Source organism: Tribolium castaneum, chromosome 1, assembly GCF_031307605.1.
Source record: "Tribolium castaneum strain GA2 chromosome 1, icTriCast1.1, whole genome shotgun sequence".
Taxonomy (NCBI): domain Eukaryota; kingdom Metazoa; phylum Arthropoda; class Insecta; order Coleoptera; family Tenebrionidae; genus Tribolium; species Tribolium castaneum.
The window spans coordinates 123,779-143,848 of record NC_087394.1 but is presented as its reverse complement, the minus strand read 5'-3'; the positions used below and the strand labels follow the sequence as shown (position 1 = coordinate 143,848).

Below are 20,070 nucleotides of genomic sequence, written 5' to 3'. Positions count from 1 at the left end.
TCTATTTAATATTTTTGTAAACTAATAGCAAAATTTTTAAGATTTTGGCAAACGTTTAAATTTTTTGCCTTTTTTTTTAATAATTTCGACAAATATAAAGCAAAGTTAATATAATATCTAAACTATACATATGTAAAATGTTCCAGGAAATCGGTTACTGTCAATGAAATCGCACAATCGCTGATGATATATTTAATTTTTTTTTTGTTAAAGTTTTTTCTTATTTCAATTTTCTTAAATGTATAAGACAAAAATGATTTTTTTTTAATCACACGTATGTAAAATGTTCCGAAGAATGGATTGATCTTCAGAAACGTCGAAAGTCACTAATAGTTTCGAAAATTTCAACAAATATAATAATTTATTTTTTTTATAAATTTTGTTGGAACTATAGAACAAAATTTGTATTTTGCGTTATACAAATGTAAAGTGTTCCGTGAAAACGATTGGAATTTTAAATATATCGTCAAATATATCTTTTATTACTTATTCTGTCAATTTCAACAAACAAGACTGATGTTACCTGAACTATATGTATGTAAAATTTTTTTTTTAATTTGTTGGTATATAAAATGTTCCAAGGAATAGATTGGTGTTCAAAAACCCAAAAAATCACCAACAATTTTAAAAATTTAGACAAATAATAAAAGTTTTTAATTTTTTTTTTTGTTAATTTCACTAAAACTATAAAACATATTTGATATATTTCGCATTATATTAATGTCAAATGCTCTTAGGAATCGATTGAAATTGAGAAAAGCGCAAAACTATTATCAAAATTTTGGGGAACGTTTAAATTTTTTATCTTTTTTTATCAATTTCGACAAATGTAAAGCAAAGTTGATGTAATTTCTAAGCTATACATATGTAAAATGTTCCAGGAAATCAATTGCCATCGATGAAATTACTGCAAAATCGCTGACAATTTATTTGTTTTTTGTTAAAGTTTTTTCTTAGTCTGCCTTATTTTCGTTAAATGTATTAGACAAAATTGATATTTTTTTATCACACGTATGTAAAATGTTCCGAAAAATAGATTCCTCTTTAGAAACGTCGAAAGTCACCAATAGTTTCAAAAATTTCGAAAAATATAATAGTTTATGATTTTTTTTGTAAATTTTGTTGAGACTAAAGAACAAAATTGATATATTTTACGTCATACAAATGTAAAATGCTTCGAGAAAACGATTGGAATCGTCAAATGTTTATGTTTTTTTGCTTATTCTGACAATTTCTGCAAAAAAAGATTGATATTATCTGAGTTATATGTATGTAAAATATTTTGTTTTTTTTTGAAAATTGTTGATATATAAAATGTTCCAAAGAATAGGTTGGTGTTCAAAAAACTGAAAAATCACCAACAATTTTTAAAATTTCGACAAATAATATTTTTAATTTAAGAATTTTTTTCATTAAAACAAGAGAACATAGTTGATATATGTCTCACTATAGCAATGTAAAATGCTCCGAGAAATCAATTGGTATCGAAAAAACCGCAATATCACTGTCAGTTGTAAAGAGATCAAGAAACATTTATGTTTTTTTCTTAACACTCACATAATGATAAATTTGTAAAATTTTGTATATTTTGTCCAATTAGTATTTTTGAAACTGCAGTAAAACCTCTCAACAACGGACACCGATAGGAAACCTTTAATTGTCCGTTGTAGAGAGGTGTCCACTAATGGAAGGTGGAAATTTTAATATATGTACAAAAATGTCCGTTATGAAGAAGTGTCCGTTATTCGGAATGGTCCATTTAATGTAAAATGTTTCTATGAATAGATTGGCGGCAGGTTTTAAGAAAATCTACAAATGTTTTTCCAATTTTATTTGGTTTATTGATGTTCAAAAAAACAAAATAAACTGAAAAATTTTGTATATTTTGCCCAATTATGTGTTTCGTTGGAATTTGCTTTGAAGTGAGCATAAAACTCTGGTAAATAAATGCGTCCAAAGTCGGATGTTCAATTTATCCGCAAGGTAATATTTGTAAAAGTCTGCCATAAAAACTTAGATGAGCGTAATAATAAAAATACGTCTCTCGTGCTGCAGTTTGGAGCTTTTAGATCGAGACAGTGGCGCATATTGCGTTTGAATATATGAGCGGTCTAAAATTTAAAGTAGGATGTATATATTTTCGTGTGTTCATATTGGTCTTTTGAGGAAACAGTCGGCATCCGTTTCTACTTAACTATGCATTAAAACGGCCCAACTCCTGCTGTTCACAAGACGTTCAGCAAATTGTGAATAAATGATTTTTTCTGCCTCCACATTCGTCGGATTTAATTAAGCCGCCGCCAACTGCTACCTGCTTTTCATAAATCTAACCGGAGGAAAAAATCCTAGACGGCGTTGCTCATTAATCTCGCTACAATTTTATAGCGCGCAACAATAAAACTTGGACAAGTTTTATCCGAACGCTGGAATTAATGGTAAATTCCAACTATTATATACTTGGCACGTTTTGGTAGTGTACACAGTATAGCGCACTGCCGTCTGAACTTAATACTTACTTTGATTAATTTTGCTGTTTAATTTTGGAGGTAACGCAAACAAAGCGCAACATAACGCAAATTAACACAAGGGTACACATGCCAGCCGGCATTAATAAGATTTAGAGCAGTGACGCCAACTCAAAGAAATACATTTGCAAGCTCAAAAAGTTGACTGATTTATATCTAAGTTCACACATATTTTTGAATAAAAACACAAAATGAGTACAATATAACTTTTATTATAACAAATTGTTGTCTACTTCTGTGTGTGTTTGAAAAATAACTAAGTTTCCAGCTGTAATAACTTAATAAAAAAAAATCTAGAGTGCTTTGAAATTAAAAAACAATTGTTTGGTATGTCTGTGATTAATTTGTTTTTGAGAATTAATAAGATAACAGAATTTCACAAAAATATTTATTATTTATAAAAACTGTTGGAAATTTCTTCTTTGTTGTTTAACACATATCACATCGCCTATTTATTAGTCTAATAAGATTATAAATTGTAGTGAGTTGGTTTAGTAGGCAACCAATAATACAACGATAAAAATTGTTCTACGACATCCAAAACAATATCAAGGCATGCTGCGAGTTGTTTCAATAATGAACATCTGTTATAAGAACGCTAGAAATGTTTTTATTTCATAATTTTGTCAAAATTTATTTATTTATTTATATTTATTAATGATTAGACCTCTCATAGAAAGTATAAATCACATTGGCAATTATTTTTTCTCAATAATAATAATTAATAACACCAAATTTTTAAAGAATAGAATGAACTTCAGGAAAGAAACCACGATTCGGAATCTGTCTTTAATTTCAATTGATGAAAGTCGAAACCAGGTAATTTTTATATAGTTGGTAAAAGACAGTAAAAAGTTTTTATTTTGAAGAGATTTTAGTTAAATTTATTTGAAAAAAAAAGTAAATTTATTTATTTGCCAAAAAAATGTGGAACGCTTCACGATTTTGCGTGTCATCCTTGCGCAGGGGCCATGCTAATCTTCTCTGTATCGTTCCAATTTTAGTATATGTACCGCCGAAGCGAGTACACTTGCCCTTCTCAACAATCTGTATATGAACGTAGCGCTGGGCGAGTAGTGTTAGTGAGATGTAACCTTCAAAGTAACTTATTTAGTTTCAGAATTTGACAAGTTTTTATCAATTTATTTGTATTTTTACCAACTATCTGATAAAAAATTGTTACATTATTAGCATTAAACTTAAAATTAACTCAATTAATATTAACACATAAATAAATAAAAAAGTTTGTCATTGATTTCGTAAAAGGCTTAGTCTGGACTATTCATAATCAATAATCATGTACAAGTTATTAATTGTTCATGATACAGTTCTCTACATAATTAATTTGATAAAAACCAAAAATTATTTATTTTTAGCTTACTTGAATATTATAACGGACGTAAACGAATTGTTTTTGCAAGGTTCCGTAGTGTAGCGGTTATCACGTCTGCTTTACACGCAGAAGGTCCTCAGTTCGATCCTGGGCGGAACCACTCTTTTTTTTTTTTGTAATTTTTTTCAATTTCGCAGCAAATTTTCACGTAGAAATAAAAAAACTGAAGCTTTTATACATATTTATTATATAGTTATGACTACAATTTTAATATAAAAATCATACATGCATATGTACTGACTATACATATTCCCTATCATAAAGTTAGTGTTGCTGCAATTTCTTCGTAATTAGTACATAAGTCGTTAAAGTACACTATAAAAGCGGCTGAAAAATCCCTGATACTATGGTGAGTGTTGTGTTCTAAATAAAATTGTGCACAAAAATGTTAAAATTTAAGTACAAAGTACACAACGAATTTTTTTATTTCAATGATAGGATTTGTTATTTGATATAAATAAAGATAAATCTTAAAAATATATACATTAGTGTTTCAATGCCATATAACAATCATACATTCTATGACATAAAACTGTGCTTAAATAACTTCATATAATCAAAATATATCTTAACTTAAAGCTAACTGGTATATAATCTGGCACATGGTGTGTGTTGACTTAAAACAGCCAAAATTCCCTAACTCGAAATTTGATTCGTCTAAAGGCCAGCGTGGGGCTGCTCGGAGCACTCGTCCGATCCCATCGACATGTCCGCTATAATCCCACTCTCTGAAAAAAAAAATATGAAAAATATCATAAAAAAGAATTTAAATTAAATGTAATTGAATAACCCTGTATATTATTTTAATAGGAGTATTTTAGTTATTTCAACAGAATTTACAGATTAAATACAAAAATAACAAAGATGTCGACAGTAAGAAGTACTTTTAGCAAACTCACCCTGTATGTAGCAATTAGTAACAAATAGTTTTATTTATTTTTATTACGTTAAAGTGTTCTCAAAAAATAGCCACGCTTGGGTTTTTAATCACCCTGTATATTAGAAATAAGTCCGCGAAATACAGGGTGATTTGTCAAAGATGGCTTTTAGGACTCAATATTTTTTTCGAAACAATTTTGAATTATTTATTTTATTATTACACTGTGTCCTTGACTTCGTTCAATTGATATTAAGGATATTTCAAAAAATACCACAAATTTTCTAATTGTGTCATTGTGAACACGTTAGGATTTGTATTTTTGTACCAAAAACTAAAACCTCTCCAGTTGGAGATTTCAAATCTCCCGCCACGCCAGGAACTAATGAGACGCCGATGGCCTGACGTCACGCGTTTGACTGTCACTTGCGCGTCGGTTTTTTGTTGTTACGGGTGTAAAAACGATGTTTGTTGTGTATTTAGTGCCAAATTGACTGAAGTGAGTGACTAAAAGTGTGATGTTGGTTGCAGCCAACGATAATTTGCAAAAATACTGGAAGCCCCCTTTAAATACCACTACAGGGACGTTAAGGTTAGCTGTCTTTGCAGTTTTCGTAATATAGTTCAGTTAAAATGAGTGTTTCTGTGATTGGTTTCGTATTCCCAGTTAGTAATTTTCGAGGTTATGTTCCCAAAATCAAAAATTTTTTATTTTGCGTCTAAGGAAAAAAAACATAACCTAAGAAAAGTGGGAGTGACTTATCTGCCTACTTTGATTTTGAAATCTAGGAAGCTGGCCATCTCAGCTGATTTACCCTGTATAAAATTTTTTATTAAATATTGATTTAATAAAATTTAATTATCATTAAGTGTCCAGTGATTAGGCAATAATTTCGAGACGCGCAATTTTTTTGCAAGGTAGATAACGAAATACAGAGTGTTTCTAAAAACTTTCTGAAGCTGAGACTTTTGAGCTGTTTTTCCAATTATTTTGCAAAATTGGATACAAAATCCCATTATTGCGCCCTTTTTAAGCGTTGTGGCACATTTTCAGATAAAAAATCGCGAAATTTCGTAAAATATCAACAAATTAATCCAAGAACTTGGGCAAATTTTGCATTTTTCACACGTTTAAGCACGTTTTTTAGATCAAAGGTCAGTTTTTTCACACAATTTTATTGAACTGGAGGACATAAAAGCGTTAAAATTTGTTTAAAAAGGGGAATTTTTCCCTTTTGCAAGCGTTTTTCCAGGTTTTTCGCCAGAAAAACAACGAATTCAGGAAATTCTCAAAAACAAACTGAAAAATTTCCAATTTAGCAGAATTTTCACAAAAATAAACCGAAATTATTTATTTTATTTATAATTATTTAAATAATTATTATCTATCCTATATTTATCTGTTTTTGTTTATTTTTTTTGCTTTCCTTTGAGAGATAAAAAAAGTTGCTCCCAAACTTTTGAGTGTTTTTCTTCCAATCTAGAAAACGCAATTCTTTCGCAAAATTTCTCAAAATTAAATCGAAAAAACTTCATGTTGGGTCAAAAATAACGCATTGTTTTTGCATTTTTGGCATTTTTTTAGCTTCAATTAATAAAATGAATCGAGAGTCACATTATTTTGCCATTTTCAAGCATTCTAGCATTTTTTTGCACAGAAAAAACGCTAAAAATTAATCGAAAAACACCAAAATTTTGAATTTTTCCCACGTTTAAGCGAATTCTTCTGAGAAAAACTAAGTTTTTTAGCACGATTTTATTAAACTGGAGGACGTGAAATCGCTGATTTAGTTCAAAAATGACAATGTTTTTTACGAATATTTACGAATGATAGTGATTTTTTTTATGAATTCATGAGTTAAATAAGTAAGATTAGAATAAGAAATTCAGAGAAGGTTTAAATCTCTCTTATGTCATGTCATGTTGTAGTAATAACAAAATTAAAAAAAAATATTTTTGCTACAGGATGATTCTAAAGAATGTTTTTGCCAGACACTGATAAAATTGAATCATCCAGTACATTAAAAATATTTGTGTCCTAATTGCTATTAAGTTCATTAGTGCTTTTAAGATTAAATACAGAATTCTAAAAACTTGAATACAGGGTGATTAGCACAGTTGTCAAAATAGTTTTTTAATAAATTTTCAAATAAATTCAACAATTTTATTCCACATTTTACTGTTTTGTAACATTATGGAAAATAAGCCACCTTGACTGCTTAAGATGGCTTAATAATCGTCAAAAAATAGGAAATACAAATGAAAAACTTCCCAAAAATTTCAACAATTTTTTCTACATTTTATTGCTTCTGACATGAGAATTTATGAATGATAGAGTGATTTTTTTATGAATCTATGAGTTAAATAAGAAAGATTAGAATAAGAAATTTATTTCTTATAAAAAAAATATTGCTACAGGATGATTCTAAAAAAGGTTTTGGCCAGTCATATAATTGAATAATCCTGTATATTAAAAATATAATTGTTTCTTAATTGCTATTTAGTTCATTATACTGTGCTTTTGGTTTACTGCAGTTAAGATTAAATACAGAATTCTAAAAACTTGAGTACAGGGTGATTGGCAAATTTGTCGAAGTAGTTTTATAATTAATTTTTATAACAATATGGAAAGTTAAAAAAATATTTTATCATAAAAAAATGGTCCAAACCTGTGGAACATTGGCTATTGAGCGTGGCAGATCTATGGTAGGGCTTGGGGCTATCACAAGCCGATTCGAAGCCGAGATTCATCGAATTATTCTGTCCTCCACTATTCGCTGAGCTAGTGCTTCCTGAAGAAACACTCGACGACATCGAAATAACCGAATGTGGTCGTTTGGCATTTCTGCACGATTCAATCACCGGACCAACGATCGAATTTCTGAATCTTGGAGCGGCTAAAATCGGAAAACACTCGGTTACGGCTGGTCGCTAACAAACACTTAGGTTAGGCTACCATGCATTAGGTCGGAGGGGAGGTGCATGTAAGCGTTAAGGTCGCTACAACAGCGCAAGCAAGCGCATTCCATTAGTCGAATGGGGCTTGATGGGCGGGTTATTACTAGAATTAGTACAGAGGGGCGTGGTTAGAGGGGTTAGTGGGCGGGGCATGGGCGCTTACTTCTGCTGAGCTGGTCGACGCTGATTGAACGGTCGCTGATTTGGTCGGCGCTGGGGCGGATGTCAAGGCAGGGCTTGTTGCCGATGCCCATTGAGGACATTTCGGCCATTCGGACGGCTGGAACCAATCAAAACGTTAGAAATTGTGACTTTTTTGAGCCCAAAAATCACTAAACTATTTCATAAAATTTCTCAAAAATAAGTAGTTTTCGCATTTTTGCAACTTTCTTTTAGCTAAAATTATTAAAATGTTTTTTAGCTAAGAAATTTTAGTTAGGAAAATTGAGTCAAAAGCGATCCAAACACAGCAAATTAGTTAAAAAGTTAGCTATTTTGGCATTTTTCGATCGTTTAAACAGTTTTTTTGAGGTCACAACTCATTTTTTCGTTAGAATCATTAAATTAGTTAAAAACATGTTACAATTTTCTCTCGTGAACAAATTTTGTAGTTACAATCGCAATTTTCTAAAAAACAAACCGAAAAATTCCTATTTATGTCGAAAATGTTGTGAATTGTGTAATTTGGCGAAAAAAAAATTGTCTTCTTTTAAAAACACAATAAACTCACAATTGGCGCTAAAGCTGAACGAGAAAACGTTCAATTCGTTAAAAAATTACTAAAAAAAACTTTGCGAAATCGAAAAATCAATAAATTAATGTGAAAATGTAGCAGTTTTATATTTTTGAAGTACCTTATATTGAGAGATAGAAATACAGTTTTTTGGAGAAATTGTGTCAAATCTGCCCAAAAAATCATCAAATTGGGTTAAAAATGGTGTCGTTTTGCTGTTTTTCATTATTTTTGCGAACCTAAGCCGAAAAATTACGGAATTGTGAGAAAATGTTGCTTATTTTTACTTTTTTTTTACTAATTATTGGGTGAAATTTTTCAAAAATAAGCCAAAAAATGAAATAATTTTTGCATTTTCAATCCTTTTTTAGCTTCTAGTATTGAAATCATTTTTAATAATAATACTAATTAACCTTATTTACCGTTTTAGCGATTTTTTGACAAAATTACGTAAAAAATAAAACAACAAACATTAAATTAATAAAAAAATGAGCAAATTTTTTATTTTTTCGAAAATTAAACATATTTTTGAGATTAAAACTAAGATTTCAAGATTAATGTACTAAACTGGAAAGCGAAATTGGTAAATTAGTCCAAAAATGACATTTTCTATTTAGAAAAATTTTCAAAAAAAGACATCAAAATTTCGTCAAAAATTAGTTTAAAAATTTTGAAAGTCTATATTTTTCAAGTGTTTGAATACATTTTTGAGCGAAATTCTTTAAAAAAATAAAACAATCTTGGTCGCAAATTAAGTATCAGCATTTTTTTTGAGAAATTTTTTGATTAAAAAAGTACTAAACTAGGTCGAAAATGACGTCATTTTGCCGTTCGTCATCCAGAAGCGTAATTATTTTACAAAACTTCGTCTAAAATAAGCCAAAATAACGCGGATATTTCATAAATTTGCTGAAAATATTTACCAAAAATTTTGAATTTAGCAGAATTTTCTAATTTCAGAAAAACATCTAACAAATTTGCGTCAAAGATAAGCCAAAATTAGAAATAATTCTTATATTTTATGGCTTTTTTACTCATTTTTTATTCAAAAACACAATTATTTTAGTCAAAATATGCCGAAAATTAACAAAATTTTTGTGCAAGTTTATTTTTGTATTTTTCTAATTTTTCTAACCTTGACACTCAAACGTAAACGTTTGTCAAAAATTATCCAAAAATCGACAAATTTTGTCAAAAATATTCCATTTTTTATTTTTTCGACTACTTTTAAACAGGTTTTTGTGATAAAAAGTCAATGAATCAGCGAGAAATCGTTAAACTGTGAAGTTCAAAAATATCAAACTTTAGCATTTATAATAACAATAACAATCTTTTATTGCTTCCTTAAAGCAAAAAATATATAAATATAAATTGTAGGTACTGTTTTTTAAACAACGTTTTTCAAAAATTTTTTAAATTTTCCAGAATTATTGTTTTTTAAATTGAAAAAAAAATTGGATATTAAATTTTTTCTCATACCTCTATTTTTAATGGCCTGCTTCCACAAAAGCTGCGACAACTCCTCAGTCCAAGCCTTCTTAACATCCTCAGACATGGCCTGAAGTGTAAACGTATCATTCGGTTTCCTTTTCCTAAACCAAATTTCAAATTTCGTCGAACTGTCTCCAATTTTCGCCGTCAATCCAATATCAGTCATTTTTATACTATTCTTATAAATATACAAATCGAGGTTCTGCAATTTTTACAATTAAATAATTCATCATTAAGTAAGTAAACCACAAAAAAACTGACTTACCTTACGATCCGGGAACCTTCTAGCTTTACTAAACAGAATCAACTCTTCAAAAAGAAACACTTGTCTGAGCGATTTTTTCCCGTTACGACCTTCCCACACTAGGAATTCGTTTTGGCGCAGGAGACTTCCTTGCTCCTTGAGATTCACCTAAAAAATTATATAAACAAATTTTTAAATAAATCAATAAATAGTTTTAACTCGAGACTACGGAGAACTATGAGTTAGGAGATGCAGGATTTTGTGAACCAAAAAAAAAATAGTACGGTTGAGTAAAAATGAATGAAATGCAACCAATTCATTAATTACTGAGAAAAAATGCAGAAATGTTAAGCTTTGCACTCTTAACTGACATAACGTAAAATTTTCATAAGAACCGTGAGAAAAAAAAATTTGTTTCGTTTCATATTTTTCAAGACGCTGCGAATACGGTTAAAGGTACAGGAAAAATGTTAGGAAGAAAGTTGTAGAGAATTAAATTTCCTTTAAAAAAGTCTGCGAGACCATATCTCTATCGTCAACGGTTAAGGCCCCAAAGACGTTTAAACCTGCTGAAGCGACAGATTCGTATCATTTTATCGGTGGTCTAGTAACGCAAAGTTAATTTATACCTAAACTGTACAAGATAGAAATATGGTGTCGCGGACTTTTTTATAGAAAATTTAATTCTCTACAACTTTGTTCCTTACACTTTTTTTGTATCTTCAACCGTATTCCCAGCGTTTTGATAAATATGCGACGGTGCGCAAAAAATTATCGCTCCAATTATCACTTTGCGTTCCACCTTGTATTTTTGCGAACGCTGTGAATACGATTGAAGATACAAAAAAAGTGTAGGGAACAAAGTTGTAGAGAATTAAATTTTCTACAAAAAAGTCTGCGACACCATATTTCTATCATCAACGGTTTAGGTATAAATTTACTTTCCAATACTAGACCACTGGCAAAATGACGCAAATGCGTCGTTTGAGCGTCTTTGAACGACTTTAGGGCCCAAATGGTTGAAAATAAAAGTATGGTCTCGCGGACTTTTTTGTAGGAAATTTAATTCTCTACAACTTTCCTTCTAACCTTTTTCTTGTATCTCTAACCGTATTCGCAGCGTTTTGAAAAATATGAAGTAGAGTGCAAATTGGTAAAAGTTTGAAATTTTTTTAAACAAAGCTTACGATAAAATTTTTGCATTTTGATTATGTCCTACTATTGAGAATTTAATGCTCTATCTGTCCGTATTTTTTTGTTCGCTATCTGTTAACCCTTATACACATATAATCATTTTTTTTCTAAAAACTTAGACAGTCATGGAACAACAACGCCTTCTAGCGACTTTAACACAACTATCAAGGACGGGACCGTTTCATATCCTAATCTTTCGATATCCATATAATTTGCTGCGCGCACTCGTTTTGGCAAACATTATGCTTGTTAAACAAAACAAATGAATAAAAATAACTCACATCGCATTCTCTAATCGAATCCATGGCAAGCAAGTCATTCCCATGCCTCAACTTAAACCTAACCATTTCTTCAGCTTGCTTCAAATCTTCCAATTCTTGTAACCGTTCCATTGAAGGACCAACACAAGCTTTCATCATTTGTTGCAAAAGTAGGGCATATTTGCCCATCCTTTGCACCGGCTTAAGTAAATAACTGGCCAAGTCCATACGGTCCTTAAGCTCCAATTGCTTGCTCTACAAAAAATAATAATATAAATAAAAAAAAAAATAAAAAAAATTACACACAAACCTTGAAGAAAAGTGAGCCATATTCGGACATTAGCGAGTCCGATTTGGGTTTATTTTTGTTGTAAAGGGCATACAAGTAGAATTTTTTGTCGTGTTTGAGGAAAATTTGGCCAACTTGTAAGGGGTTGCTTTCGCATCCTTCCAGCTCGTGAAGGAAGTGTTGGCTGTGAAATTCGTAGATTTTTTCAACGTTTCCGAAAATGATGTTTCTTTGGCCGCGTAAAGCTTGAGGAATGTCTTCACGCATCAGTTCAGGGATGTAATTGACGATTATGTAGTCCAGGGACTTGACGTAGTCGCGTTCAGTCTCGATCATTTCCTTAATGATAAAAGTTAACGTCCTGGAAACATTTTTTTATTATTCCACTTGTTCGTTTTTTTATCTTATTTTTCTTGAACGACAATGTGAAAAAAAATTGGGTCGGGTCAGGGATCGAACTTTAAATTTTTGGGCTTGTATCAACTTACCTAATATTTTAAAATTAGGTAATTCAGAGAATGATAACTAAGTTCCATCCTACCTTCAAATTTTCGAATTAATAAAAATTTTTCTTGGCACTGTTACAGAGAAATCAATTTTTTTTTATATGATAAATAAAATTTGTGTTCGAACGCTACATCATCAAGTTTATATCTTTTTTTTTTAAAGAATAATTTTTGTATTATGGATTTATTTTCAATTTTTAAGCTAATTACTTAGCTTTAGTTATGATATATAAGAAAAAAAGTTGGACTGAATCGGGGTTAGAACCCGAAATTTTTGAGTTTCCGTAAACAGAATGCAGCCAAAGTAAATTATATGATTAAATTCTGCCCTATTTATTAAATTATAATTTTATTATTACTTTTATTATCTAATTTGACGAATAAAAAAAACAGTTCGGATTGGGGATTGAACTCCAGGTTTTTGTGTTAGTTAATTACAATTTTCTGTGTGACTTACATACAAGAAATTTTTTAAATGGATGTTTTCCTTTTTTGGTGCTTCGATGTGTAGGAAAAAAATCGATTTATTGCAATATTTGATCTAATAAACATACTTAGTTTTTGTAATTGTTCGTAAAAATTTCTACATAAAGTACAATGTGTTCAAAAATGGTTGTTCATCAAGTCGACTATGGAATTCAAATTTTTTGAAATACAAATAATACTATTATTTCTGAGTACAGTCACCAGCGTCAAATGTTTGAATTAATTTTTTGTTCACTTTTTTGCATTTTTTGCCAAAGTTGTTTAAAATGTGGGGTTTGTCATTATTTGTTTTTTTCTCCGTGACTTTTTGTTTTGTTTATTCTTTCGTTTTTGCATTATTTTGACCGATTTGCCACTTTGGCGTCATTCACAATTTAAACTAAGCGGCACACTACTTTCAAATTTCATAGGTCACTTGATGAACAGGCATTTTTGAACACATTGTACATACTTTTATTATTTATTAAATGACCTTGGATCGAACTACTTATAAATAATGAACTACAGCCAAAAATATGTAAACTTTGCTCAAAGCGTTTTATTTTTTATTTTAGTTATGTATTTAGTTTTTGTTTAAGTGATAAAATAAATTAAAAAAGTTGGTCCAAATCAGGGATCGAACCACAAATTTTTGAGTTTGTAATTAGTCGATAAATATTTTTTTTAGTTTAAAAATATAAATATCGTACAGTTCTATTTACTTTCTTAAGCTTCGGTAGAAAATTATCGTTTACTTTTTTAACAATTTCTTTAAATATTGGACAACTAATTATTTATATACTCGTATTTGTTTATTTTTGTTCTATAGTTGCCTCGATAGTTGCTGTCGATTAAAAAATAAAAAAAAATAAAAAAAGTTGATATTGATCAAAGTTATTACTCCAAATTTTTGAGTCAATAAGTTATAATGTCTTAGTATTTTTTATTTGTTGAAAAAAATTGTTAACTGCAAAATTTGATCCAAAAATTGCTAAATAAAATGATTTTTATTATTAATCTTCCTTTCATTCCCCTTCATTTGTCAAAAAAATTTATCATTATAATTCCTCGAACTCTACAAGTGACTTTTGCCAAAAAATAAATTTTTCCAGTCGATGTTTTAATATAAAAAAACATCCAAGAGTTACAGTAACACCGATTTTTTTTTTGATAAATAAAGAAAAAAAAGTAGTACCAACAAGTTGAAAAAATTGTGATTTTTTAAATTTTTTCCTCGAATTTTTTCTAAAAAAATCAGTTCTCTTGCTCATCTTTTTAACAGAAAACTAGCTAAGAATATATTACGTTAACTACCCTCAGACCGATTATTTCTCTATGTTTAATATTTAATTTGCTTTTTTGTTTGAGAGGTATATAGAAAAAAGTTAGACCTACCGAACCAGGGACCAAAATCTTTTTTTTTTGAGTTAGTAAGAAATTATTTACAATATACTAGTAGTCAAAAAAAAGTGATCAAAATTTAATCCTCAAAGGCTTGTGAGTTTTGCTAAAAAGATTTTTAATTTTTTTAAGTATTTAATAGTCAGATGACTACCAAGAAAATTATGATTAAATTACATCCTATTTATTTGGTAATTTACATTATTTGTAATTTTTTTAATTAAATAAAAAGTAGTCCGGCTAAGGGATCGAATCTAAAATTTTTGAGTTTCCGACAATTTTTCCAAATCATTTTCTACAAAAAAATATTAACTTTTTCCAGTCTTTTAAATGGAAATTACACAAGAAAAGGTCAATTAAATTGGTGATCAAAATTTTATCTTCAAAGTTTTGCCAAAATAGATTTTAAATTTTTTCAGACACATATTTAATAGACGGATGCCTACCAAGAAGATTATAATTAAATTATTTTCCAATTTATTTTGTGATTTTTATTGTTTCTTCTTCTTTAATTAAGAAAAAGTGGTCCAGACAAGAGATCGAACTTCAGTTTTTTGAGTTGCTGACAATTCCGCAAAAAAATTACATTTTCCCAGTTTGTTTTTTTTTGGAAATCAGTCAAAAAAGCTACAATTAGGGATCGAACCTAAAATCTAAAAATCTTTTTTTTTCATTATTTTGTTTTTAAAGTCGACCGAAGAAATTTTTACAATTTTTTTTTGATAATACGAAAAAAGTTGTCCCAAATTTTGAAAATGTTTTGGCTTATTAAAGCACTAAATCTTTACTGTGTTCAGTTTATAAAATCACATTTTTTGTAATACACTTTTTTTTTAACTTACTTTTGAGTCTTTGGATCCATGTTACTGTAAAGCGCATCCGAAGGCAAGTCCAAACTGGACGCATGGCAATACAAGTGGTTATTGGCTGGAATCGGGGGCACTTTTCTTCTTTCTTCATCCCCATAATTTTCTTCTTCAATATCTTCACTACTACTCTTATTAAACCCATCCTCTTCAATTATGCTATCCTGCTGGTTCTCCGTATTGTCCTGATTCGACCCAACACTCGAACTACCCGCACTGCACCCGGAAAACTGGCACGAACAAGTCCTTTGCACTTTCTTCTTGCTGTTATTATTACACACACTCTCCTCTCCGACGGAATTATCCGCCGTCGAAAGTCCACTATCACACCGATGATCAAGGAGATTTTCCACGCTTTCCTCCTTGATTTCGTCCAAAGTGGCGCTGTTTTTGCGCTCGAGAGTGTCTTTGCAGACGCACGTTTGGAGGGTTTGGATGTACTTTTTCTTCAGTTTGTACGAGACGGAATTTTCGGTGTCGGATTCGCAGCAGTTGCACAGTTCGCCAGCTGCATGGTGGTTGCAGTGGTAGATGAAGGCCAAAGAACTGACTGATCGGCGACGGATTTGAGTATTGGGGGTTTTTATGGGGGTGCTGGTGGCCGTTGGGGGGTCGCTGGGGGGCCGATCGGGGGGTTTGGACGGAAGGGAGGTGTCCTTTCTTTTGAAAGCCTTCAAAAAGTTGGAGAAAAAAATTTTAAACACAAAAAAATAACAAGCAAAACTTGTCTTTGTAAAACTAGCCTCTATTTTTTCATTTTTGTGGAATTGTATGTAATTGGGACCTACATTTGAATTTTTTTTTAACTTAATTGTAAAATACAAAAAAATAAGAAGCAAAACTTTTGTAATTTTTTTTTAATCTTTGTGGCAATATGTGTACAGGGTTATTCTATAATTTGTGGCTGAATTGGTCAGAAAGAATCACCCTGTATAATTGGTAAATTATTTGTAAATATTTCTAGGCACAAAAGTGTAATTTTAAATTGTTTCTGCAATTTGTTAATGTAAATATACAGGGTGTCACATTTCTTTTGTCTCCTGTAACTCAGTTCCTTTTATATTTTTCATTTCAGAAAGTCCTAAAACGTTTGATGTTCAAATAAGAATTTTTAAGCGTGTGCATATTTTACTAGCAAAATTTTTGAAATTTTGGGAAAGAATAACCCTGTATATTTAGTATATTTAGGGTTTTTAAGCGTTTGAAGAATTTACTATCAAAACGTTTGAAATTTTGGGGAAGTTTATTTCTCTTCGAATGTGCCGGAACAAAAATTTTAAAACAAAAAAAACACAATTAAAAAAAAGAACAAAAAAAAATGAAAAAGTCAAAAAAACTTTCACTCAAATAAAGAACTATAGCCACAGTTACGTAAACTACGCTTAAAGTGATTAATTTTTAATTTTTGTTATTTATTTTGCTTTTGTTTAATAGTTGAGTTGGACATTGGTCAACAAATAACAATTCTTTTTTGCATTTTTCTTGAAAATTTTAATACCTAGAGCAAAAATCAATAATGCATCAGATAGCGCTTGTAATTATCTATTTTCTTGCCAAGACACAGAACCGTTTCGAGCAACGGTTTCGGCTACAGAGGCATTGTAATTTTTTTTACTAAAAAAATCATAACTCGAAAACTAATAATCGTAGAGCAAAACGGTTTGTTCCATTAAATTCTGCGGCTCATTCTACGTATTATACTAGTTTTCTACAACACTAGCTTATTCGTGAACTTATTTAAAAAAATATTTCAATTTGAAAAATGGTGGATGCGCCGGGTTACTCACTAAAAAATTCGTAACTACAAAGCCAGAAGTCGTAGAGCAAAACGATTTGTTCCAGTGATTTCAGCGGCTCATTTTTTGTATTATATCAACTTTTCACGAGATTTAAAATTTTAAATTTTTTTGCTAAAACTTCCTGAGTTTTACTTACCTTCAAAAAGGTGAAAAAAATAATTTTTTTTAAAACTCGTTCTATCGTACGTTTTTGGACTTGTATATGCCCTTACATTCCTCTACAGTTGTTAAAAGTAAAAAAAAGTCCATATGTTCGAATTTTTGATGTATGATTTTTTCAATTTTTGTCGCGAATTTTGTCGATTTCCGGGACCCGGATCATTTATCAAGTAATAACGCCGGAACTATTAGAGATAACCCTATCTTTGGAAAGCTCTTTTAATGATCTATCATTTGCAAAAAAGATTATTGTTGTCCGACTTATAGTTTTCGAGAAAATGCAAATAAAAGCAAAAATTAGATCATGTACTCAAAAATTCATAACTAAAAAACTATTGGAAATTTGGCACTTTTCTTGATTCCAATCGATTCCTCGGATCATTTTGCATAGGTAGGCATTAAAATAGTTCCACTTTTTCGAATAGTTTAGCCGTAATTGAGAAAATAAAATAAATTAAAAAAAGTTAACAAAATATTTATTTATTTGTTCAACAAAAAAATTCATAACTAAAAGTCGTAGAGCAAAACGGTTTGTGAATTCTGTGGCTCATTCTACGTACTATACCACTTTTTCACAAAATTATTTTTATGATTTCAATTTTTTGGAAATATTAAACAATTAACCATTTGATTTGTTCTGACACCAAATTTTTGAATCTTTATAAGTTACTCATTACGTTGGTATTAATTTATCGAAAAAAATCAGTTAAATATTATTAAATATAATTTCTATTATTAATTTTCCTCTCAAATGGTTTATCGTATCTTTCTCTTTGTCGGTTCTTGCCTTATTTAATAATAAGGGGTGATTGTTTCTTTTTATTTTTATAATTATCTTGTTTAGGTTTTAACTCAAGTTACGTATGTTTTCGTGTTAATTATTAAATAAAAACTATATTAAAAAATATTATCCCTTATAAAATAAGCCCAAAACCAAAAGAAACCGTCTTTTGTGTGTAATTAATTATCAGTAATGTATTCTTTTTTTTTTAAATATAAAAAATATGGGTTCTACAGAGCAGAGAAAAAAGTATGCATTTTTTTAAACACGTGTTTAGAGAGCAATTTAATTTTAATTTAAGCTAGAATATGGTCCTAATTAAGTAAAACTCACTTTGCATTTTTGGAGAAGTTTCTCATTGGAGGACCTCTCAGCCATTTTAACAAATTCCTCCACATCCTTCTGCTCATTTTCAGAGTCCAGGAGCATAAAACACCTATTACACTCCTCCAAACGTTCCTTGGTGTCCTCCAAACGTTCCCTAAAAGCCTTCATCTGTGCCAAAAGACTGGCAGCTGATTCCTTCAAAGTCTGGTATTTGTCCCGGAAGTGTCGATTGCCAGTGGTTTCCTTCAGATTCAATTCTTTGGGGTCTTTGATATTTTTGCATTCTTCGATCAAATCAGTGGATTTTTCAAACTGTCTCTGGAAGAGAAAACCAACAGGGTTATCTCCGATAGATCGGTGACTTGAACGGTTTCTCTCCTTATAAATTATTATTATATTAATAATGATCGCATGCGTTTGATATTTTCTTCCGGTGATTTGAGTCACTTCCTTGGGTGATTATGGAAGTCACGACAGCGATTGCATGCTTTTACAAATTGGAAATGAGGGAAAATTCGGGAAATTGATACCGTTGGGAAAATAACAGTGGTGGAGATTTTTTGTTTACGAATTTTTTTTAATTCCCTAATGGAAAATCGCTGTTGTTTTTTAATTAAAATAAATTAACTTTCTCGCGTTTTTACTTACCCACGCTATAAAGTCCAATTTTTCAAAGTCGTCGGACACTTGTTTGACGGCGAGAATGTCAGCTGCTGATTTTAGTTTGGTGGTGAGACTGCTGATGTTGTCTTCGCCCGCTTTGCGAAACCATGATACGAGCTGAAAAGTGCGAGTAGAAATTTTATTTTATTTATAAAAATGCCCACAAATGTATTAGAGGTTTTTTCCAATAATAACTATTAAGTATTAAAAGATTTTATAATAAACAAGAAGAATCTGAAATAATTTAAATAGTCCGTTTAAGTTTTTTCTGTTTTAAGTCTAGTTTTTTGTTTTCCTAGTCTTTTATTCTTTTTTGTGTCTTATTTTTAAGCTATCATTTCCTTAGTTTTTCAACCAGCTCTTTCAGTGATTTTTCTTGTTTCCCAGACTTTTAGTTTTTGGTTTTCCTTATTTTGTCCATTTTTTTCTTTTCCTACTCCTTTAAGGTTTTTTCTTAGTTTCTCACCTTCAGCTTTGTTAGTTTTTAATTTTTTTTGTTTTAGTATCTTGTTGTTTATTTATAGGTGTTCGCTTTTTCACTAGTAGTTAGTTTATTCTCTGTTCTGTTGTATTTTATAGATTTTTAATTTCTCGGTCTTTTGTGTATTATTTTCCTAGTGCTGCAATTTCTACGTTTTTTAGTCTCTCAATCAGCTATTTCATTGTTTTTATCTCTTAGATTTTTAGATTTCAGTGTGTGTTTCTTTTAGTTTTCCTTGTTTTAAGTTCTGCTTTTTTATTTCCTACTCTCTCAAGTTTATGTTTTATGCTCTCCTGCTTTCATTTTTTTGTTTTAGAATCTCAGTGATTTGTTTAGAATGTACGTATTTTAGCTCGTTAGTTTTTACTCTCTTCGTATGTATTTAATAGTTTTTTAATTTTTCGATCTTTTATTACCTTATTATTAATTCTTCCATTCTCGATTTTTACTATTTTAGGTGATCAGTTCTTTTTTTTAATGGAGTTACGTTACCTTTTTCCAGTTTAATTTTATAGTTTTTTAGTTTCTCCATCTTTTGTTTCTTCATTTCTGTTTTTTAGTCTCTTAATCAATTTTTTTAGTGTTTCTGTCTCTCAGACATTTAGATCCTCAGTGTGCTTTATTTTTATTTTTCACTGTTTTAAGTTGTGCTTTTTTA

At 30.0% G+C, this 20,070-nt stretch overlaps 1 protein-coding gene and 2 non-coding genes across 4 annotated transcripts in view; 1 reads left to right on the top strand and 2 right to left on the bottom strand.

The window, feature by feature from the left end:
• Positions 1 to 3,446: 3,446 nt before the first annotated feature.
• On the bottom strand, positions 3,447 to 3,553 carry LOC135267949 (U6 spliceosomal RNA). The gene has a single exon (XR_010336384.1). It is a non-coding gene; the product is annotated as a U6 spliceosomal RNA (small nuclear RNA).
• Positions 3,554 to 3,945: 392 nt separating this feature from the next.
• TRNAV-UAC (transfer RNA valine (anticodon UAC)) lies at positions 3,946 to 4,018 on the top strand. The gene has a single exon. It is a non-coding gene; the product is annotated as a tRNA-Val (tRNA).
• Positions 4,019 to 4,086: 68 nt separating this feature from the next.
• Positions 4,087 to 20,070, bottom strand: part of LOC656506 (puratrophin-1) — a 73,247-nt gene continuing 57,263 nt past the window's right edge. Inside the window, exons 7-17 of one of the 2 annotated variants that reach the window (XM_008199260.3) lie at positions 18,917 to 19,048; positions 18,275 to 18,586; positions 15,179 to 15,873; positions 11,986 to 12,325; positions 11,697 to 11,930; positions 10,243 to 10,389; positions 9,966 to 10,179; positions 7,917 to 8,033; positions 7,752 to 7,856; positions 7,465 to 7,692; positions 4,087 to 4,646 (exon numbers count right to left, since the gene is read on the bottom strand). In XM_008199260.3, the coding sequence (XP_008197482.2) occupies positions 4,576 to 4,646; positions 7,465 to 7,692; positions 7,752 to 7,856; positions 7,917 to 8,033; positions 9,966 to 10,179; positions 10,243 to 10,389; positions 11,697 to 11,930; positions 11,986 to 12,325; positions 15,179 to 15,873; positions 18,275 to 18,586; positions 18,917 to 19,048 (2,595 nt within the window). In that variant the 3' untranslated portion in view covers positions 4,087 to 4,575. The remainder of the gene's footprint in view (positions 4,647 to 7,464; positions 7,693 to 7,751; positions 7,857 to 7,916; positions 8,034 to 9,965; positions 10,180 to 10,242; positions 10,390 to 11,696; positions 11,931 to 11,985; positions 12,326 to 15,178; positions 15,874 to 18,274; positions 18,587 to 18,916; positions 19,049 to 20,070) is intronic. The other variant, XM_015978797.2, reaches the window with a different exon arrangement.